The sequence below is a fragment of the Labrus bergylta genome, chromosome 3 (assembly GCF_963930695.1).
Source record: "Labrus bergylta chromosome 3, fLabBer1.1, whole genome shotgun sequence".
Classification (NCBI taxonomy): Eukaryota; Metazoa; Chordata; class Actinopteri; order Labriformes; family Labridae; genus Labrus; species Labrus bergylta.
This window is the reverse complement of record NC_089197.1, coordinates 21,203,621-21,227,980: the sequence shown is the minus strand read 5'-3', so window position 1 is coordinate 21,227,980 and position 24,360 is coordinate 21,203,621. Positions and strand designations below refer to the sequence as shown.

General features: G+C 39.2%; 1 protein-coding gene across 1 annotated transcript in view; it reads left to right on the top strand.

Moving 5' to 3' along the window:
• Positions 1-7,392: 7,392 nt before the first annotated feature.
• galnt18b (UDP-N-acetyl-alpha-D-galactosamine:polypeptide N-acetylgalactosaminyltransferase 18b) overlaps positions 7,393-24,360 on the top strand; it is a 78,031-nt gene continuing 61,063 nt past the window's right edge. Inside the window, exon 1 of the mRNA XM_020661052.3 lies at positions 7,393-8,335. Within this exon, the coding sequence (XP_020516708.1) occupies positions 8,098-8,335 (238 nt within the window). The 5' untranslated portion in view covers positions 7,393-8,097. The remainder of the gene's footprint in view (positions 8,336-24,360) is intronic.

Genomic DNA, 24,360 nt, shown 5'->3' with positions numbered 1-24,360 from the left:
TAGCTACTTAACCAAATGTTATCTACTTTTATTGCAGTGGGGGCGGTTATTTACAACAGCCATAATCTCAGGATATGGATTTGTAAGCAAAAAAATATACCCAACAAGCACATCAATGGTGAAGTATTTCCCCAGTGTGTGAAAACGGGATGCCATCAGATCATATCAGTGAGGCTAATGTTACAGCTCTGCCTGCTCTGCATTGGATTAGGGGTTTACACTGTAGCATCTCCAGAGTTGTGTTAACCTACATTGTCTAAATACATCAGTTACTCTTCTTCCTAAAAGCCTTTCTCCTGATAATGTGAAAATGAGAAACTCAGCAGCCAATGTTTATAGCAGAGATAATGTTGAACCAAAATAGATGAGTAGGACTGATTAGCTGTATAGTTTAACACAAGAGCATTACTTCATCTTTATTTGCATGTCTTATACACTAATCATCAGCTTATAAGAGTCTTTATTTATTAGCTTTAGCCTCAATCTTTAAACATTGCATCACATTTAACCATTTGGTGAAAGCACTGACAAATAACCACCGATGGTGTTTTTAACCAATTCGCAACAAACATAAGCTTAGCTAGCTAACTGACTGATCAAATCTGTGTTTGGAGGTCCTTCCAGCTATAGCTGCACGACTTCAAAAGCTGGATGCTTGAGCAAGTTAAATGCAGACTTAATAGGTGTTTATTTCACCCTCAGCTAAAACATAAAGTTAACTTACTGTGAACAATGAGCAGCTAATGGTCCTGCCACCAGTGTTTGGAAGAATCCTGAATCCTTATAGAGCCTCCAGTAGACTTTGATCACAGAAAACTTGAACAGGGGAATAAGGAATAATATCACCATTAACCAAATGGTATCCCCTGGAACCTTTAAATCTGTGCCCAGATACCCTGGGGACTCTTTTAGCATGAGCACCCTGGGAGGGAAAAAGACACAAAACGTTGAGTAACTCAAACAAAAATGTCATTCCACATTTTAGTTTTGCACACAATGAAAGGTTACTACACTATCAATTTGGCTGAAGTTCTACCACAGGCATCTTAGATTTACTGTAGATATTCAAACTGGAAGAAAAGTTTGTATAAATTTGGAGAGATCTTTGTTTTTGTTTTTTTGGGGCCTTGTTTTTTTAAATGTATCTCAATCAAAAACATTGTTCTTTAGCAGCAGTCCTCTATAACCCCTGTCACAAAGTGTTCTTGATGTTTTTATGATGGCTGAGTCATCATAGCATAATTTAAAAACAGTTTATTTTTGAGTCAAGACTATTTTTTGTTTTGTCAAACAATAAGATATTTATAGAGTGTAAGAGCAGAGGTAATGTGTTTAGAGATTTATCCTTGTCAACATTGGCCTGCCATCATGTCAGTAGAACTGTTTTAATTCAGACACTTTCCTCTTCTTTTCTCTAATCTTTCTCTTTTTGCTGTTTTAATTTCAGCAAGAACCACTAAATTTGTGATAGCAATTACTGTAAGATAAAAAAAAACAACAGCCGTTTCCCTTATGCTTACTTTTGTCTCCTTCCCTAGGCACACGTAGCTGATGATAACCTTACTTACCTCTATACCTCTTCCATAAAGGAATCCCCCCACTTCATTTTCAGAGCACCAAACTGAGCTTTTCAACTCTATTTCCTCCTCACGCCCAGGTAAGTCCAATATTTCTCTTTTAATATTCTGCTTTACCTGGCTGCTGCTTCAGCCCTTTCACCTTCCCTTCTCTATTCATCAGTTCATTTATTTTTATGAGTAAAATGCCTTCGTCCAACAGAACAGGTTCTCCTTAATGAGTCGAAACCAGTCCTCTAATTGGTCACCCCCTGCACTTAGCTTTAATTTTCATCCGTTTTTCTGAGCTCATTTACTTTGTGTGTACTTGCCAAATGTATAAAGACACACATGTCTTGCGTTCTAGCTAATTTAAAGCTGTGTTAAGAACTCCCGCTTTTTATTTTTACTGGTTTTATTTTTTTTTTAAAGATGCACTTCACAAGCTGCCTGCAGAGCACTACATGCCATCAGGACTGACCTCATAATACACAGCGAGCGAAGATTACAGAAACTAATCTTGGTGAAAAGATGCTACACTACAAATAAGATTTCACTCGATGGACACAGGGTGAACTCTCTGCAGGTTCACAGTTAGTAATGTTGGGTAGAAAAGAAAATGTGGACACCAGTAATGAGCAACCTTTGCAGCCCAACACAGTCTTGAACAACAGTTCTGCAACAGTTGCTGTGTTGATCCTTATGTAAAGCAGAATTTAGCAAAAAAGTCTAGATCTCTGTGTGCACAATTCTGTTTGTGTACATTAGCATCAACTTCTATAGAAACAGACAGACAGTCACCCTGAAGGGAAAAATACATCGTCTGTTATGTAACACATATTATGCATCTGTATGTATCGACCAGTATGCAATAAGTACAGATATTTATATCTATATTCATATCCTTATTTAAACACATGAGGGCAATATATCTTATCTCATGGACATCTAGTCAGTAGGGGCAAGAAAAAATAAATGAATGAATAAAATGTTTAAAGTTAAAGTGCAGAAAGGGTGAAGTATCATCCCTAAACATACCATGTCCAAAAACATAATTTAAAGACACACAGTATACAGGAATATGTGGAATAATGGGACTTGTTTTAAAATTAATATGAAACTACGTGTTTATTGTTTTTGGACCCTGCATGCAGCTGAACTCATATCATATAAATCAATTTAATATACATATAAATGACCAGACATGCCTCTTCTGTCACCCTTTTTCATAAAAAACAATTATACCGTGAGATTAAAAAAAAAAGCATTTCTTGCAGCTCTGTTGATTAAGATTTTTTTTTTAGATCATACACCTGATATAGTGTCCACCTCTTATAGTTATATGAAATGTGTGAAGCTTGTCTTTGTCATGTGCTTTGTTTGCCTTACATTTCACTTGTTTCATCATGTATTACAGCACTTCATTTTATCATGTGAGTGATTAGGATAAGAGTGATCAAGGACAGATCGCGCTTTCTCTTTGTAAAGTCCTCTGAGAGGCACTCGTGATGAAAGCCTCTATAAATAAATGTGCTTTTTTGATTCTTATCCCTCAACCCCTGTGTCCACGTCTGGAGATGTAGTTTCGCAGCTTCTTACCTCGATATATATGAGCTGATTTAAAGCACAAACATTCATCAGCCTGTTGGGAATATTACTTCAATCCACTCAAGTGTGTGTTTTTTTTAAGTGGCAGGTGATAAAACGTCAGATGGAGGCTGAAACCACAGCTGTGATCTTTATAGTGAAAACTTCTTCTCACTGGCTCTTGTGTAAATGTTTATACGTGATGATAAATTATAAGGATCTAAGGATTTAAAAATAGCATTGGTATGAGTACTTGTGATATTAGAAATATAGATGTCCTTCACTTAGACAAGTTTTAACAATATATTATTCCTGCCTGCGTCAAAAGTGCTACTATATACTAAAAGTATATTGTGCATTTCTGTGTGTACGTGCAGATTAGTGTTGCATTAATGCTGGCCTGTCAGCATGTTTATTTGTATTAGGATCTATAAGTGTGGATGAATCATAAGTCATTGGTTGTGTTTTTGACATAACAGTATCTAATAAGAAAAGTAGCTTTACCACTGGCACCATCTTATTGTTGTATATGTTTGAATGTTGTAAATGACTCATGACTACAAATAATTGCCTTTTTCAGCCTTTTTCAGTCTTTTGTACAACAATCAGTGGAGTGCACCAGTTAAACGTGAGTTAATTGAAAGTGATCCTTCGTCTCGAGGGAAATTTACTTTTTCGAGCAGGTTTCCCCGCACACTGAGAGTTCAGAGGCAAGGGTCAGCCTCCCACACCACATGAGGGCTGGATTTGAGTCAGCCATTTCTACCGTTAAATGGGAGGATTGTGAGACAATCAGAGGGTCAGCCTCAGAACAGCACTTCTTGAATCTGGAAGGGATTTAGTGTCTTTTCTAAAACATCAGCCTAAAAAAAGATCAATGAATACCAAAATTTAAAGTCATTAAAAAAGACTCTACAGGAGCTTTGAGCTAAGTTTTTTTTTTTCTTTTACTAATCTTTACTGTGTCGTCAGACTTAATTCTACTATGTCTAACGTGTGTTTTGTTGATTAATGTTGGCTGTCTCCACTACAGAGGAACTTCCAGTGTAGTCTCTTTGTCTCTTAGACCTCACACAGATGATTAGGATAACCTCTTACGCGCAGTAATTAATCAGCCTGCAAGGAGACTGTTGGTTTAGATAAATGTGACAGCTGCTTTGCTTGGTAGATCACTCAGAGGGAGGATCAAAGGTCCCTGATACCAACCTCCGACTGTCCTGAGGCTGGCTTAAATTCAGTGATTACACTCGCAAGGACAATATTTCTTTAAGAAAAAAAAAACAACAACAAAAAAGCCATCAATTTTATTCCACTTAACTGAGGTTGGGTCGCGGTGGCAGCAGGCAAAGTAAGTCAACCCAGACTTACCTCTCCCTAGCAACGATTCCCAGGCAAGACTGAATATATAATCCCTCAAGCGAACTCTGAATCAACCCCGGGGTCTCCTCCCAGTTCGGCATGCACAAAAAAACTCCAAAGGGAGGCGTCTGTGAGGCATTTTAATCAGATGCCCGAACCACCTCTACTGGCTCCTTACGATGAGAAGGAGAAGCTCTTCTCCTCACCCTACCTCTAAGGTTGAGTGCAGCAACCCCATGGGGGGAACTCATTTCGGCCGGTTGTATCCACGATCTTATTCTGTAAGTCACTTCCCATAGCTTATGACCATAGTTGAGGGTGTGAACGAGGATGGATCGGTAAATTGATAGCTTTGTCTATAGCCTAAGCTCCCTTTCCACCACAACGGTTTGGTACAGTGGCCGCATTACCGCAGACACTGAGCCAATCCACTCGTCAATCTCACGGTCCATCTTACTCTCACTGGAGAACAAGACCCTGAGATACTTCAACTCCTTCAGGAATGGGTAATGAACACCTGAAACAAGACAAGATTCATCTTAAGTTACCATGGAAACAGCAACAAACAATTAGGCTATAGCTAGCTAGCTTTTTCCTATAAATTCACACAGCATAATCATCGTCATTGTCACTTGCATCGCTGTAAACAACAACAGATCAGTGTTTCAGTTATTATTCCAAAGGCCTAAATATATTCACAAAACTTCTTGTGGGAGGGGTGCTCACCCTTAAGGGGGGCTTGAGTACCGCTGTTGTGATGTACTAATGAGTATGTTGGAAAAGAGTGAATCTTTCAATCTGCTTCTTCGAACTGACTGACTGGTCATCAAGCCAAGATGTAATATTCTCATTTTAATTTCCATTCACTTGAATTATATTTATCTCTTGAAGCATCTCCCTCTACTTGAGTGCAGTTTGCAGTCTGAGCATCGTGTGGATCATTTGAAGTCATTTTAAGCCATTGTGCTAATAGTACAATAAATAATTAATCCTTTTTAAAATGTCCATTAAATATTTATCTTTTTCACATTACAAAATGCATATTTTGGGTGATGTGTAAGTAGAAAGCAAGTACTCAAGGACTTGTGTGGACTTGAAAAGTACATGGAAAATGCTGCAAGGTTAAATATTTTGCTGGTTAAATATCTGATGTATGTGATGTAACATATCTTGAAATGTGGACTTTGATACATTTATTTTTCAATTAGGCCTAATCTGATTAATACTTTCTTGACTGATCATTTTGTCAATCAAATGTCATAACAATCTGTGGTAATCATAGTCACTGAACACAAAGTAAGGGCTAATAATTTGGATAATTGATAGTTTTTGAAGAAATTATACAAGAAATTATTTCACAAGTATACTTAATGTCTTGTTAAATAATTGACTTATTATTTCAGTCTCAGCAGACTTAAATGAGTCCCTTGTCAGTATTTCAAACTTTAAAATGTAATTGTTTGTGTGCAGAGTTGTACCTTGAACTGAAATAGGAGTGTGAAACAGTTTTATTGACTTTCAGTAGAGTCGTGTGTGTTAAGATTAGATCAAATGAGCAAAAAGAGCTAGAAAGCATTTCTTCTTCGCCATGTAACTGGATAATAGAAAACCCTTCACATACAGCAAACTTTTGCACTCTGGCAGGTCTAATAGAGGAGATAAATGGGCCGCATTCTCCTGCATTGATCATCTCGCTGCCATAAATGGCTGCTGCTGATCAGGCAGGGCAATGACGAGTGCTGTCATTTGATTATATGACACTGATGCTCTTTGACTGACACAAGAAGTTTTAGACAATTGATGCAACAGCATGCTTTTAATTCAAGTCATCAGATGTGTATTTGAGTTTAAAATAACCAGTTTGAAAGTTTTATTTTCCTGTATTTGTTCTGTTCTAGTGGTTTATGATAGTAGACAGAAACAAATAGCATGAGTCTATTGAATTTTGCTCTGAGAGGCAGCAACTGATAGTATTACTGAAATTTAAGGTTATTTGTCTGTCTGTGTCGTTTTCTTACAGAATCAAGATATCATGGGATATAGTAAATGAAGCATAAAAATAAAGCTGTTTATTCAACAAATCATGTATTGGTGAAAAATCTTTCATCACAGAGAACAAAACTTTCACTCTGGCAGCCTGCTGTGTTGTAGCTGTCAGACAGATTGGATGACAAAGTCTGTCATTAGCAAATAATCATCTGTCGAGGAGGATCCTGGAAAACACTGTCAAAACACAATCAAGATTCTTTGTCAAAATACATACAAAAACAGGACATGCTCACACATTCTGCAGTTATCATGTTGACTGAGTGTTCATTTTTGTTACAGACAAATGCTGGATTTTTCCAAACAAGCAAAATTATTTGATGAGAGTAAGAGGACGACTTAAAATAAATTTCAGGGCAGAATGCTTTTATTAAAAGAGACAAACAGCTGTTATACACACAAATCCATTGGCTCTGCTTCACAGTTTGAATTACATTCCTGCAGACACGATAATTAGTGCATGGAGTGTGTGCAAGGCCAAAGCCTCTTCAAAAATTATGCCTTTTAAGCTTTTTATCTTATTTTTATTTAACCATTTATTTCACCATTTTCTCCAATTCTGTGCTGCATAGACATAATAGGTTTTGCCACCTCCAAACTGTAATCCACTGAATACAAAGTGCCACACATTTTGGGACCTTTAAAAGATAAATTAGCAAGTGGAATATTTTAAAGGTTACTTTCATTATCAACAATCAAACAATACAGTTTGTTAGATGTATTTGCCCATTTGATGAAATAAGCAGTCATGCAATATTTCCTTGCTCAAACAGGTTTAATTACAGCCAAATGCGCACGAGTACATCCTCTTCTCTGCATGCAAACCTATGTCTAAAGGGTTGAATCGGACAAGAGCCAGACCTATAACATGGACCCCACCACACCTTCATCCCTCATTGTCTCTATCTCGTGGATTCATCGAGTACTGCAGCAAGAAATCCAATCATTCATGTTAATTTGGAAAGCTCTAATCCCAGTAGCCTAACTCTTAAAGTGTTTCTGCTCGCGCACGGGACAAAATAATAATCAACTCTCGGATCTTCAGCTTGATTTGTCTCACTACTTGTCTCACCGAGGGGGGAATTAAACATCAAATGTGCAGACTGGTGTCTGCGTGGTCGTTGTCTTGGTGGGTAGAATTAGGTTACCCCACTTTGTGCTCAGGGTTTATGGAAATACTCCGGTCAGATCCACTTCCACTGTAAATCAGTGCGCAGCGAGGCGCGTGCAGGAGCAGCGGCGGCTGTCAGTCCTCACCATCCCTCCCATTGGCTGCTGCAGGATGCTGCCTGTTTCCTTGATCTTCACATGCAACTGGAGCTGACGGAGGTTTGCAATGTTGCGAGGGAGGAAACCTTCACCTGTAGATTTTTGACAGCAACCTGCGTCAATTCACATCACTTTTTTTGAGCAAAAGCTTTGCGCTTTGGATTCTGCACATCTGTAAAATCGCTGGAAATAACTTCATAATTGCGTTTTCTTTACGGGCGTCTGTCGCCCTGTGCTCCGGTTAAACGGGATCCTGCAGGCTGTATGGAGGGATGTCGGCATGGCTTGCACCAGGAGAACCAAAACTTTGGTGTCCACATGCGTGATCCTGAGCGGCATGACCAACATAGTGTGCCTGCTCTATGTCGGATGGGTTACTAACTACATCGCAAACATTTATATCAAAGTTCCCATGCCTCTACCGGAGAGAAAGTTAGAAGGGGACAAAAGAGGAGACACATTCCGGATCATGGAGAGGCTCGACCGGCTGGAGAACGTGGTCAACCAGCACATACAAGGTACAACATCCTAAAGGCTTCATACAGTATCTAGTACTTTACCTGCGCCCTCATCATCTGAGCTACATGAAAATAAAGTTTTTGTAAGCTTTTCTTTTAAGTGCCTGAAAGGTGTGTGTGTGTGTGTGTGTGTGTGTGTGTGCGTGTGTGTGTGTGTGTGTGTGCGTGTGTGCGTGGGTGTTTGTGTGTGTGTGTGTGTGTGTGTGTGTGTGTGTGTGTGTGTGTGTGTGCGCGCGTGTGCGAGAGATATGAGACAGAGAGAGAAAGGTTCTGTTGCGTGTGTGCATTGTCTTTGGAAATAGATACAGTAGGAGCACCTGTGTGTTAAAGATCAGGTTGTATGCAGGGTGTGATAGAGCACAAAGGACTGTAAGAAGATGATCAGTAAAGTGCAGCTTTAACCACAGCTGAGAATATCACTGCAGTGAGCTAAATAGAACTAGGCTGTTGTATAAAATATCTTATTATAGGCCAATTTTCTCCCCAAATGAATACAACTACAATTAAGTCGTATAGGCTATTACATTTGATATTTCTTCCATATCCTTACTGAAGTACAAGCAGAATTGCAGACTCGTGTGAGAAATCACAATTCATTTAGTATAACTGTTAAATGTTAAAGCAGCTTTTAACAAGTGCAATACATGTAACTCCTCATATGTTGACCAGGAGTCCACCTGAAAATGTAAGGTGACACAACATTATGCAAAGCTTTTCATTCTAAATCCATTAAAATACTCAGCTCTGAGACGTGAAACACAGTTATATTACACTGCATTGTAATTTTTCTAACTTAAATTTCCCAGTCCTCCTGTCAATCCATCCTTAAATAGCATCTTATTGTATCCTATTTGATTATGAATATTGTTAAAAGGTAACAGTTTAAATCCCTGCTCTTTATAAATAACTTAACTCTGAGTCTCTAGTAGGAATTCCTGGAATCCTTTTGCTCAAATTCCTCTAAGCCTTCCCTCCTTTCCTGGTGTACAGTTCCTTTATACTTGATCACACATGGTTAATTTCCCTACACTCTCTCACCCTGTGTCTTTAAAGGAGCTATTCTTGTCATCAGAGTGTGTGTGTGTGTGTGTGTGTGTGTGTGTGTGGGGGGGGGGTCTCATTTTGGGCAGGCCCTTGTATGAAATGGAACAGAGCTGGAACAGAAGAAGTGAAATGCAGACAGGATTCAACTCATGCTGCTGTGAGCAATAAAGGCTCTGTGCTAAGCTTGGGTAAACATTCCTCCTGGAGGCAGGTCTCACTTTCAGCCTGGCACCCGTAGGCGTCTGCTGGGCGGAGCTTTGTTCAGGTGCCCCTGGTGACCTTACCCCAAAGTCATGTTTCAACTATTTCTGTTACTGTAACACAAAAAGATCATTCATGGTAGAGCAGAAGAACAAATCGGTATGACTGGGTACTCTTTCGAAGGGATTTTCCAAAGCAAAAAAAAGCAAAGATCATCACATAAAGCCTACTCAAAATATTCTTTACCCTATAAATGCTGAAATATAAACTTTTATTTGTCCATTTTCTTAAGAATAAATAAGCTAATGTGCCCTTTTTTTCAAGCACTGTATATTTGAATTAGTATATGACATACAGACTACACATTTTACATCCCAATACATGTACCAATTTTCAGGCAAACAAGCTTTTAGCTGTTCTTTCAGAAAATTAGATAAGATCAGAACCATTCTTATCGTTGTTCATTAAATATTAAGTTTTAACAGAAACGGCTGAAACAAATAAAGATAGCCTGGTTTTATAAGAAGGGAAAAAAGTTCAGCCTGCAGCACCTTTAAATCTCACTAATTAACACACTTCATCTGCGGGCAAGAAATAGTTCCACGCCAGCCGTAAAAACACAACTTCTTGTTTTCACACATTGATTTAGAAAAAAAAAAAAAAACTAACAAGCTATAACTAGTTCATTATTGAGCTTTAGAGGTGCTGGTAGTTTTTTTAACCTTTCTACAGAGCCAGGCCCGAATTGTTCACATTTCTTTACAGTCTTTGTGCTAAGCTAAGCTAACTTGCGGGCTGTATTTTCCCCATAATGACGAGAGAGTGAGATTACCTTTCTCATCTAACTCTCTGTCAGAAAGATATTTGCTATTTCCTAAAGTGTCATCCAAATCTGTGGCTCATTGTTTTTTTTTCATGCCAATTTAAAAACTAGGACAGCCATCCGGTTATTATCAAAAAAGTCTCACATTTTCACAGCTTTTTTCACTCCTTGTCACATGCACAGTCAGGCAGCATGATTATTATCATCTGCTTTGGGTATTTGTCCTCACTTCATTAGTAAACCTGTTTGGAGGCCCCTGACATGAACTGCAGGGGCATGAAGACAGATCTCACATGAATACCAACAGTGCTTGTCGTTTTTAGAGTTTGAGAGCGCTGCTCAGAGTCTGATAGGGATAATGCTCGAGGCAACTGATGGTGTCACTCTATATCAGTGCATATTTGCATTAACAAAAAAAATAAAAAATATATATATATAAAAATACGCTCCAACAAAATGACCTGTCACTTTAAGTACAAGCCATATTGTCTGCCCTTCCCTGATAATTGCAGGGAAAGAATCCTCTGCAAATGTAAAGCCATAATCTGAGCCTGTAAGTGGCCGCCGGCGTCAACACTCAGCGAGCTCCAGGCGAATTCAGAGAGTCATTAGTGCACTTTTGACATCTCTAAAAATACATTTTCTTCATTTATCATGAGTTAAGTCCAGGAATTGTACATCCTCACTCTTGCATATTTTAATTCAGCACCGTGATTCGCACATCTAGAAGGTCCTGGTTAGCCATTAACTCAGATCCAAACGCACTTACTTTCAGTGCACTGTGAGACCAGCAGTGCTCCCACACCACCAAGCCTTACTGCATGCAAAATGAAACATCTACTTTAGCTGACTCACTGAGGACGGTCAGAAGAGGCGTCTCTGGTGTCAGCTTCCCACTCATGGATGAGACAAGTATTATTCCACTTCTCTTACTATGTGATGAAGTTAAGTGGACTGTTACTAGGACAAGGCAGCGTGGCAACAGCACAGAAAGCCTTTTTCTGTATTAAGTACAGTCAGACGAGGAGGATTTATTGACGAGTCCCACTGAGCAGGTTCACACACGCCCACCATGAGGGCTGTTTGCTGCATGGAAGACAAAAATGAGGGAAAAATCTAGCAGCTGCTCGTTATTGGACAAGTTCTTACTTGCACTTCCTTTCATTTCATTGAAGGGGTTCTACTACTTAATTCACTACATTTTTTCTCGTAGGTTTTAAAAAAACATGGTATAATGCATTACAATATTTACCAAAGTCTTTAATATTTACCAAAAAATTACAAACTACAACAACAATATGCTCTTTGTGTTTAACCAACTACCCTGAGGAAGGTTCAGTGTGAGATGACTTTGGTGTCCACTGTGGAGGAAAGGGGTACATTTGATCCCTTTGCTGATCTTCTCCTGTACCTGCATAAAGTGTTTTCTGTAAATGCAATTTTATCTTGCTTTCTTTAAAGAGTCTATCATGTCTCTCACCATCAAAATTGTAAAAAGAAAAAGAAAAAAAGACTTTCATGCTGTAAATCTCTGGCCAAGCAGAAAAGAGGTAGAAGCAACTACATGATTATTCCACTGGTTTCGCACCAGTCACGTATTATTAAAATCCTCTCCCCTTCCTTTGCTCACAGTGAATTACCCTGAGTATTTCCTCTCTGCGTTTTCACATCGACTTGTTGCAGAAAGTTTACTGGGGGATGGCAGGAAAATGTCGGTGTAAAGTCTTGGTGAAAAATTCCTTTGCTTGCGTTCACACATGCAGCTCAACCAGAAAATGTCAGGACATTTTCGGGAGTGCAGTGCATGTGTGAAAGGGACTACTGTGTGACACAGAGCCAAAGGCATGAAAGATCACTGTGAAGAAAGAATCAATCATATTCTTGATGTTCTTGCTTGCTTTTTATAAGACACGTCAGTATGAATTTCAGTCTTTTTCATAACCAGTTAAAGCTCCTCACAATATTTTTAAGAGAAGTTTATACCACTAAACTTTTCTTATAAATAATTATTTTTACACTCTGTCTATTGTACTAAAGTGAAGGATCTGAGAACTCCCACCTCTAAAGACCTGTTGCTCACAAAAGTAATAAGTTTGCAAAAGATGACAACTTTAAAATTTTGTACAACTATTTTATGTCTTTGCCTGCACTGGGGGATAATTATATTGCTTTAGTATTCCACACTTGGTCTTGTTTCTTATTGCTTTCATAAAAGGTCTTTTTTCTTTTATATATTGTGAGTGTGTTTGTTGCTCTTGGCGCTGAGTTGTTTCTCAAAGTTTTCCTCGCAGGGATTAACAAAGCAGTATTGAATTTAAGTGAATAATATTGCATATAACAATTGTTTTTCACAATCTCAATGACACTAGATGTAATGTTACAAAGGCAGCTTGGCAGAGCTCCTCAACGTCTTTTTGCTTGTTTAGTTGTCTGATAATCTACCAAAAGATAGATGTGATCAATTTATTTACTGTAACTGATAAAGTTTTAGAACTTCAAATTAAAGAACATTAGGCTTTTGTCTTGAAACATAAATGGATCAACTAATCAAAAAGGAAATTACTAAATATTGTAGCGTAATTACTTTATTAAGCTATTATATCTTTATTTAACCTCGGATTCAGAAAGGGGCACCACTTCCTGTTCCAGGAAGAAATTAACTTTAACTGTTTAAGTTAATAAATTATTCAGTCAGTTTCATATCTTGAAAGAAGTAAGTTCTAGAAATGTTAAAGGGGTCATATTATGCTTTTTCTGGTTTAATATGCTATTTAGTGTGTTTTCCATGTATCCTGTGCATGTTTAGGCACATCTATGTGCAAAAATTCAAAGTCCGTGGAAACGCAGCTTCTCCTACGTCCTCCTGTTAGCTGCTGCATTAGCTGCATGTAACGCTCAGTTCTAGCCCCCCTCGAAAAAAGTGTGATATCACTGATCTAAGCCCATTGGCTCGATGTGACAAGCCCAGCAGCTCATATTGCAGGCCCATTAACTTCTGTAGCACGCCCACGATATGCCGTAGCCTGTGGTAGCACAGTAGTGCTAAGGTGCTAATGTTTTTGCTCTCCTTGGAGCTAAAGTGGCTGCATTCCCAATACCAATCAGATCAGACTTGGCACACGTGGGGACTCTGAATGTGGACACTTCAGAGCCTTAGAGAGAGAGTCAGAAGCGAGCCGGTGCATGGAGCGGCAGTACATGAAAACAGACACTTTTTTCGAACTTTAGCTATTGTGAACATACTTCACAATAGCTAAATTAGGTACATTAAAGATTAAATATACGAACCCCAAAAAGTTCATAATATGACCTCTTTAAACCAGAAAAGACACAGACAAAGTGTGTAAATGTGTAAAATTTAATATAGAAATTGTAAACAATAAGGTATAGATGAAACAGATAAAGAATATGATTCTTTTGATCAGGATAATGCAATTATAATGTATGGTGACATTATATATTTAGTAACGAGATAAGACGCAGTATTGTTTGAATGACTTAATCAGCAAATGATCAAAAAGGGAAAAAGTTGATAAACAAATTTTGGGATTCTTTTTGGATTTAAAGGGGGCTCTGAATAGACACGACCTCAATCTCTCAACACCCACTGCAGAACCAACGCTCTTACTGTGGGGTGTGTTCAATTGAACTCCGCCGACTGGTCCCACGTTTCAGTCTCCGGCAAGTGGTTCTTTTCAGGCCCAGAGAGGTCCACGGGCCAGATTAGATGCCTTAGCACCTTGGTCGGATTATGCAGCTGGGATGCAGGTGGAATGGCAGTTCAGCCGTCGTGGTTGTGTCGTCATCAGCTCCAAGTGGATCCAACAGGAAAAATATTCAAGAGTCTTTTGATACGTCGATTTCCAATTCAGATTAACCTGATGGCCATCTCGATGAATCCAAATGAAAAACTGGCGTTCAAAATTGAAGAGCAAAGACTTTGGAGAAGAAAGTTCAAAAGCCTTGTTTGAGCAAAAATAATTGATGTTTCAAAAATGTGTTTTGAAAATAAAAGTACAGCAGAGATTTGTCTCTCTACGGCGCAAATTTAAAAGTCTTAAAGTGATTCGCGCAAGAGCAAGAAGCAAGAACCTAACTGGAGATCTGAGTCTGAACTTTTATCAGCTGCAAGAGGTTGGAGCCGCCCAAGGGTTACTCCCACTCTGACCGGAGGACAATTGTTTAAATTAAACCGAGTTTACTCAATTAGATTAAGAATAAGAATCTAAACATGTATACATCACCATACATTCATTTTGATATTATTTCTATCAGATCCCCGCTGATGTAGGTTCACGTCATATATTTAGACATGCATTTCAATCAGATTCATGTTGAGATGAAAATCACACCACCTGGGAACATCCTCAGTTAATCCCAGCCTGTAGGTGAACAAAACCATGTTATACAGTCAGCATTCTTAATAAGACATATTAATAAAGTAGAAAAAGAAATTGGTGTCTTTAAATAACACCTTCTATAGCTAATATCAAAGAGTATGCTTTATAACACGTCTAAATGAATAATTATGAAGGGTATGTATTCATGGAAATTCTAACACTAGATGGCTATAGCGCTTCACGTCAAATTCCTAGTAAACTATAATAACTCTTATTTATATTCTAAACATCAGATTTTGAGTTTAAAAAGATGATTACAATACATTCAACGTGACAATTACAAATATCTAGATGAAGAAAGACATAAATGTTAATTTGATGCAGAATTAAACGCTGTGGTTTAATCTATCTATCTATCTATTTACGACTTTGCAGAGACATAGTTCATGTCTTTGGGGTCAATTTCGTAGATAGCAGAGTGTTCTGTTTCCGCTTGGTTGTTTACTCAAGGCGCTGTAAAAGTTTATAATATCCTGTCCTCCAGAGCCTGTCTGAGAGGGAGACTTAAATCATTGATCAGTTCCTTTGTTTCTTGGTAAAAAGTAACCAAGATGTTAATCCAGATTCCTGAGTCCTGCAGAAAGAAGGGTTGTGAAACGGGGCTGCTAATATCGGCTACATATCCCCAGTTTGGCATGTTGGCTCTTTGAAAAGAGAGAGTCAATCAGGCCAATCCAAGTGAAGTTGATAGAGCAGCCTCAGTAGCAGGTGTTGGAGAGAGGTCGTGTAATACATATATCTAATTGGATGTTCCTAGTGTTATATTAAACGTGTGTGGTTGTCTGTCTTAATTGGTGTGATGAGTTCTCACAAACAAACAAAAAATTTGAACGCGATATGGTGAAACATTAACTATAGTAAGCTCTTCACTGATGATTCAATCTCGCGTTTACAAGTTGTGTGTGAGCGTAATCAACCTGTACAATCGACAGAAGTGACTCGATGGTTTTGAGTACTTTTATTTAAGGCTAAGCTACTTTGACTATTTAGAGTGTATCTTTTAATGGTTGTTTAATTATTTTGGAACAGATGTTGTCCATTTATTTTGATCAAAATATCATAATTTTCCGAATCTAGGTCACCGAAGTGGAGTCCGACAGTGGAAAGAATGATCGAGTTAACAGAGGAAACACAGTTGGTTACTATAGTAGGTAGCCAAATTATGTTAAAGTCTGGTTGGTGGACAGAGACCTGGCAGTCTGCAATTTGAAACAATATGGCAGACGAGAGAGGCAAAAGATGGAGAGAGAAAGAGCAAAAAAATAAAATCTATGTTTTTTTCTGAACTATCCTACAAAGTCAATTCTAACTTTACTTTCTTTAACACTTACTAGATTTATGACCTAAGTGGGACCTTGGAGTCCCCCGCTAGTCCCATGGGGTTTTTGTCTAACTTGATTTGGTTGCGGTGTATCCATTTGAGGGTAGGCTTTGTCTGTCCTTTGGTGACCTTGATCTGGTACACCACAGGGGAAAGTTTCTCTGTGATAACATAGGGCCTGGCCCAATGAAAAGGGGACTACCTGTAAAGACTTCAGGGTTGCCGTAATGTCTCTGTGTCCTGTGCAAGGGGAGTCATGGGCCTGAGTTAGCATCACCCCCCTGCTGCTCTGAGGCACCACAAACGCAGGTGCAGCAAGTGGGTCAGAGACGTGTACAAAGAGGTCCTTGACTACCGTAAGAGAGGCACGAGCACAGAAAAGGAAGTGTAAAGATGTGCTAGCAGCAAGATCTTCAGCTGAAATTGGATGTTTAGAAGGATCTGAAAGGAACAAGGTTATGGCACGAATAAAAGGGTCCCCTGCTTGGATTGAGATGGGGTCCGAGAAAGTGACAGCAGGATCTGCTGCAGGTGCGCTTGAAGTTCAGTTTGGGGGCTCTGTCTTGAAGCATGGTGTATTTTGATCGGGGCATGAATTGGCTGACATGACATGGGCTGTTTGCAGAACCATTTGTGTGCAGTCAGTGAAATCGACTCAACGAACCGTTTCTTGGGTTAGAGTTGCAGCAGGAAAGAGTGTTATAATCTTTGATGGTGTTGTATGCACCACATGTACATTTTTGTTGCCTGAAAGCAGCTGTAGAGGAATATCCCCTATCACTGGAATTCTGAACTCTAAGTCATGGAATTCTGTACTGATCAACCAGCCCAGTGGGGTGGATTTAGGGATCAGGATGTCCTGCCTGGTTTCGTTTTGTACCAGCAGGTATGTGGATCTGGAGCGAAGATCCATCACAGGAGTGGCTTGAATGGAAAGCCCAAGATTAAAAAAGAGAAGTGATGGTTGAAAGATCAACTGGGAGTGAGGGCGACGTTGCCCTCATCGGATGTTCAATCTTATGTACATCTCTGCCGTGTTGGCAGGTATGGCCACATTAAGTTCATTGACAACCTGACATGCCTCAGGAATGGATTGTCCTGATTTTGGGTCTTCAGTGTCTGGACCCGCGTCCAGGCGCGGAGCCTTTGGCTCATTGCAGAGGGGGCGAGGACCAATAGTGGGCCCTTAAACTGTCTATAGGCTATATAGCATATGCTGTAGCCTATATAGTAATATAGTATAGCATTTATGGTATAATATCGGCTGTATGGAGATACAAGACGGGGCGGGACGAAGAGAAATGCCGCTGCAGATTACAAAGGGTGCTATTACAATGACAGGGATTTATCAGTGAGTGACCTGCTAATATTTAAGCAGAACAAGTGCTGATATGTCTGTGTGCATATTCCACCGATTAAACAAGTAAAGCAGACTTAATTAGCCGGACAGGAAACCAAAGATAGAAGGCAACTACAGTTTGACATTCAGTGAAGTTGGACGCTCATCCAGCCACACAGCCAAACAGACAACACAATAAAACCACACATTATCAATCCACGCACGACAACAAACTTTGTAAACAGTGTGCAAGCAATGGCCTGCCATTCATACAGTACGATAACCAAGCAGACACGGCGGTCTACAACACATGCACCCACGAACGAAAGACCAGCATCTAAGCGTTTACGTTAGTGGAGCTAGCAACGGGAGGAGACTTTCCAGGTTGAGTTGTTGAGGGTTGAGTTGTCAATGAGAAAACAATTTTTATTTAGTTTTTTACACTTTTAATGTTACGAAAAACTGCGAGGTAAACAGAAATAAAGCAGACAGATGACTAGGTTTTTAAAACTCCAGACAGCAGCGGGGGCCCAGCAAAGGGGGTGCTAAGAGGTGGAATCAATGACATTACAAACAGGCCACAGCACCCTGCTGGTGCTGTTTGCTGCCGAAGTTAAGAAACCCCTTGACAGTGGAGGGGGGCCCCTCTCTGCTGTACAAAATACATTGTGTGTCTTGATTGCGGCAAAAGAAAAGAGACTCAGACCTAGTCAAACTAACTTTATTCGAAAATTCAACTAAATAACAAAATGCATGTTAAATTTGGCTCAAAGTGGGCCCCTTGAGACAACAGTGAGCCCGGGGCGGCCGTACCTTCTGCCCCCGCACTCGCTCCGCTACTGCCCGCGTCGTTACCAACAGTCTTGAGGGACCACAACATCTTGTTAATTCTGTCGACTTGTACATTCAGCCTGACGAGTAGGTCACTGCCTACATAAGCTGGGTGCGGAAGGTTGGGAATAACGAGAAACCATTAGTTAGCTCCCGGTGATTCCACCACACCTTTAAGGCACATATGCCCTCAGAAGTAATGTTTAACTGCGAATGGGGTAAGAGAGGGAAGTGGTTGATACTCGGATAAAACATGATGTCAGGGTTAGCTTCCATCAGGGAACAGTTCAACTACAGGAGGTGTGATTTCGATCACACCATCGTCGACGTCTGTTTCGACGGTTGTCGCGAGTTGATCTTCGATTGATTCCAACTCGTCTTCTTTCTCTTGAAGGGCCTTTCCTACCTCCTCCCTATCTCCCTTCTCTTCTTCATCAGAAGGATTATTGGCATTTTGAAGCTCTGCGATGAGCTAATCCACATTCCCGAGTCCTGCAGAGAGGTTGTGAAATGTGGCTGCTAATATCGGCTACACTAGAACTGAATTGAATACAACTCAAAGCAGATTTGTTTTGCTTCAAAACTGATTTTTCAGTGAAGGGTTTATAATTCCAATAATAATAGTAAGCAATTAGATAAACCTAAGTGATTCAACGTGTAAAACATTGTCATGTCATCACTCTAGTGTGGTCTAGAAGTAAGTTTAAGAAACATTATATTTATTATAAGACAGAAAATAGCCACTACAATAACCATACACACTATGATATAAACACTTCAACCTCTCTCTGTGTGAAAGTCCATACAAGAAGTCATATTTTAGAATCCTATCGTTCTATTTGTTCAGCAGATCTCCACAATGCATTCACGCAATAATTAAATGCTGTATTCTTTTCACTAAGACTCTGCACAGAGATTTAGTGGCAGTACATTTGTTTTGCACCATGATGATAGTTTGATTATTGATCCACAGATCATGTGATCATGGATCAGGTGTGATCCGTTTCTCCACTAAATTGAAGAGAAGGCACATAGGACGTCTTCTTACCATTAACCATGACATTCAACTGAACAGTCCAAAGTTACAGCCACACAGGGATTTCTTTCCTCATTTACATTTTCAGTCCCTCACCTTGAAACCTTTCTCTTATGACACTTCATCTTTTCTCTCTTGTCTTTCTCTATTCTTATCACTAACAGTGGATCAAACTTTTACAACATTACTAAAGCAACCTACAAAACAATATCCTCCTTCTTACATTGTTTTGGGTTTTATTTAGATTTATTTTTGGGCTTTTTGGGCCTTTAATGGAGAGACAGGACAGTGGATAGGGTCAGAGATCAAGGAGAGAGAGAGTGGGGAATGACATGCAGGAAAGGAGCCACAGGCTGGATTTGAACCTGGGCCGCCCGCTTGGAGGACTCCAGCCTACATGGGGTGCGCACACTAACCACTGGGCCACCAGCACCCCATATGTCTTACGTTATTTTGAGTTTGAAAAAGTAATGTGAAATGTACAAGAGCCCTTAAGTTATTGTGCAAACCTTTCATGATAAGTCGATGAATAATTTCAATATTCACTGACTATAGTTGTCTATCAATAATCATTAGTTGCAGCCCTTATTCTGAAATATGTATATATGTGTGAAAGACAGTTTTATCATGATGTTGTTTATGATGAGGCAGTTTGATTATTCATGACTTACTCTGACCTCCAAGGATGTGAATTAGCAGCTCGTAGTTTGACTGAATGGCCATAAGTCCTTAGAGAGCTACTCATTAACACGGCGCTGATTTAGCTGCAAATGATAGCGACAGCTCCCAAGATGGCTCCAAGCAAAATCCAGTCGTCAAGTCAATTGAGCAGCTCAGTATAAATCAACGTTTCTGTTGATGCTCAGAGGACAGTTATATTTGGCTTTTTTATCAGACTTGATATTCCAATGAGTGCAACGGAAGTAATGAGTGGGGGAGAGCGATAGCAGAGGTGGGAGCACATGCATACACATGGATGTGAGCAGGTGTTTGTGTGCATGCTTGTGCTTGCAGGCCGTTGTATGCAGCTCAGGGAAGTACAACTTACTCACACATGCTTCCAGCTCTTTCAAATTTCTCTGTCCTCGGGGAGAAAGAGCAGTTTAAAGACTTGTTTGAAACAGTTTTAGGGGAAGGAAATCTTGTTTCTTAGGAACTAAATATACCTTCATACTTCCTTTTTTACCATTGAAAATATGACACTGCTTGTTTAGAAATATGGGATCTCTAAATAGCTGCCATGAAGGCATTTGAAATGAATGAAATGTAAAGTTTTCAAAGCAATTAGTATATGTTGGCTTTTGGCTGAAATATCTCCACTGAGATCGACAGTGTTTGTCTGCAGTGCTAATTTTTTTTTCTGCATTGTACATTCATTTAGCGATTTGAGACTAGCACATTTATTTTTCTCTTGGTGCTACATGATGGTAGGTGATTATTTTGTAATTTTGTTGATGATCATTAAGCCTGTTGGTGTGTTGTGTAGACAGAGAATATTTAACAATACTAGAAAAGATATTAGGAATGCCTTCTAGTCGTTAATTAATTTGCTCTAACTTCTATAGTGGCCATCATTTAGAGGACTAGTGTAAGTGGGCCCATACCGAGTGGCTAATTAATGTAAACGAGGGGCAGGTGTGCTGGCAGGTGATGATCAGGGGAATAGCAGGAACAGCTGAGGACGGCTGCTCTTACGGCAGAAGAGTGACAGGAAGGGTTTATTAATAGCATTGTAAGATTTGTAAAGGTACATATAGGCAATTTCAAAGATTCAAATACATTGTAAAGGTGTACTTTATAAAGAAGCAGAGAGTGTATGTTTTTTATATATTTCTCCTTCAGAAATGAAGCATTGCTTTAAAATCAGTGCGTGATTGCAAATATGGACAGCCATGCTAACAGCTTTCAGAGGCAACGCTGTGGCTCAGTGCTGCATTATGTTTAACAGTAGCTGGCTACATGTTCATAATAATAGTGCTAATATGTCAATGTTTAGCAGGCCAAATGTCCCCTGTGCTGACCATTTTAAAGTTTCAATGTAGAGTGCTATAAAGCATTATTTTGATGAGCAACTCCCCTTTTTGTCTCAAGCCAAAAGAAACCAACTGCACAGGATTTCAGGTGACACTCAACACCTCCTCATCAGCTGTTTCACACAATCCACTGATCTGCAGGTGGTGCGCACACACACAGAGGCCTTTTGGTTACACCTATCAAAAGTGGACAACCTTAACTATAGGTGTGAATGCATTCAAAAAAGCATTTAGATGTAATCAACTACAATAAATGTTGGGTTTCCCTTGTCTTTACTGTGCATATCTGGAATAAGAACAGTACATATAAACATCCCTAACGATTCTAAACAGAGTTTAGGTTTTAAGCTATTTGAACATGACTGGCATTTTAAGACTGCATATTTGTGTGACCAGCTAATCTTGGCTTTGTTGGCCTCTGTTGAAATAAAGTAAATAAAAGAGGCTCAGCTGTTCTTCATATTGGATAAATACAAAATGACTGTAGCCATGCTCTCTGTAAACATTCTGCTGTAGATCTTTAAAAGTCTGATTCATCTGTCAGCACAAGCAGTCTGCAGCCTGTGGGCAAGGATGCAGTTGGTGTTAGAGAGAGAGTCTGGTGTCAGGAGCAGAGATATAAAACTTAAGGACATTCTGGGTGGTAATTCCAATAAATGGCACAGTTATTGAAAAACATGGATATGAATGTGCTGGATAATGTTTGGTGTTGAAAACAATTATTCTGACTCCAGAGGGCAAAATCCTCATGAAGAGAATGAATTAGACGTGTAAAAGCCTCTTACAAGAGTGTCGATTCAAAGGTCGTCCTCTGACTCTTTATACTAAATAGATCAGTTCACTTTTGTAAATGTTCTCATGTCCCTCACTGATTTGAGTCAGAGGGAAATCAGGTTAATGAATGAAATCACTGCCTTATGTGACAGAACACACAAAGTGATGCATTGATATCAACTCTTCGGCTTGGATCTTGTCAGAGACGCACAGCCTTTATTTTCTGGATGATCAGGGGAACATGTAAATTCTAACTGAATCCTCTTTCTTTCGATATTTTTTATTTCAATGCCCAAAAAGGAATATCTGAGTTCATTAATTCAGAAAATGCTACACTTGATAACCTTGTATTCTAAGAAATATACTTGATTACAGTTCAACAGCAAGGTGATGGTTCACAGGTTTTATTTAGTTTGAGCTATATAGCTGAAACGAACCTGTTTTTTAATGTTTCCCCAAGCAGAACTGAAGCTTCATAGTGCAAATTTCTGAAGAGCTAAAGACGATCCTGAATACCCTTTTGGTGATTTCAACCATTGAAATGTCAATTAAGCCAAGCCTTTTATTGAAAAAAATGTGTTGTAAAGGCAGAAAATGTTTTATAATAATGTTTTTATATAAAAGTTTTGTGTGAAAATAAGGAATCGTGCTGTCCTTTTTATATTGGTAATATGCAATATACCCGTCATCATTTCTGTATTAGACCAGTTGTACAAGCATGTTACATCAACACAGGCACCATAAATAATGTGAAATGCGAACCAGAAAATGTATCACCATCATAGTGTTATTTCAGCCACAAGATAAATACATCTGGCAGCAAGAGTGAGGCAATGAAAAATGTACAGAAACAATGACATTTTAAAATATCATATAGTTTTTGATTCCTCCTCCAGTTTTTTTTTTTAGATACCTTCCTCCCACAGGACACACTCATAACTCGAGTGTCCTCATTCACAATATTTTAGGGAAACACCTCTTTTGGACATAATTCATACTACGATCATCTCAGCCCTATGATGCTTTGGGGAAATCAGGCCCTGGTCTGCTGCTGGTGTGTTCAAAGTCTGTTTGGCAGATTCTGTCCCCTCAACGTCTTCCAGCTGCCAGCTGCTTGGATTTGCCTCCATGAACCTCATGGACTGTTGTGCTGTGTGCAGCCATCCAGCATGTCATATTGATAATGTGCAGTCAGTACACCAAGCCATCTGTTCATACCTCGACCAAAAATGTCAATAAAAACAATACAATTCTAGATAACTTATTAAACCTTTCTACGACTAGAAAGAACATTTTTCATGCATTAGATAGAAGCTGTTTTTTTCCCTCAGCAGATCCTTCCATCTGTAAGACAGTGGACTTTATCTGTCAGCATTCGATTTGTCTTTATTGAATCATCTGTTTCTGGGTGGAGATGGATTACAGGGCGAGACTCGATGAGACAGAGGAGAATTATCGTGGCCTTGAGATGGGATTCATCAAAGCTATCTATAATGTAGATCCATCAAAAGACATTTTCCCATGCCTCACTCATCATTAATACATCGCTGATACAACAGAAACTCGGACTGCACCAAGCATTGCATTTTAACTCCAGGAAGAGAAAAAAAAAAAAAAGAAATCAGGCGTGCATATGATATTTCTTCTACTAGCAGTCACTGTCGATGGACTTTTACACCCTCAGATATCCAAGTATCATTGAATGCATCACCACTCACGGTGTTATTTTTAATCTATGTAGCTCATTCCACTCAGGACGAGCATGACTTTGGGTCGTCCTGTGATTTGTGATAATTGCAGAGGTTGTATGCGTTCTTCATCCAGTGAAAACCTGCTGTAAATCTTTGACATAAAAGCTGAAGATCTGTTTGCACTGGATTTGTGTCATTAGAAGAGGTCAGAGGAAATGAACTAGATGCATTACAAAATATAAAATATTGTTTGAACCACTCCACTAGTATTTACAGTCCACAGAAATTAGCTTTTTTTACACATAAAATGTTGCTCTTCTGCAGAAAATAACGATAACATTATTGTATTATTATGTGGAAGGTTAGAGCCACCACCTGTCTCGACACACGTGATGTTTCTTTCTCTCTTTAAGGGATGTTCAAGTCCCGTGTGTTAATTGTGTCGAAATGTATTCACTAACTCTGTTTACATTGCACTTGTTTTTAAATAGTTTTGAATGATTGGGCTCCCTGATCCCGACCTCCCAGCACT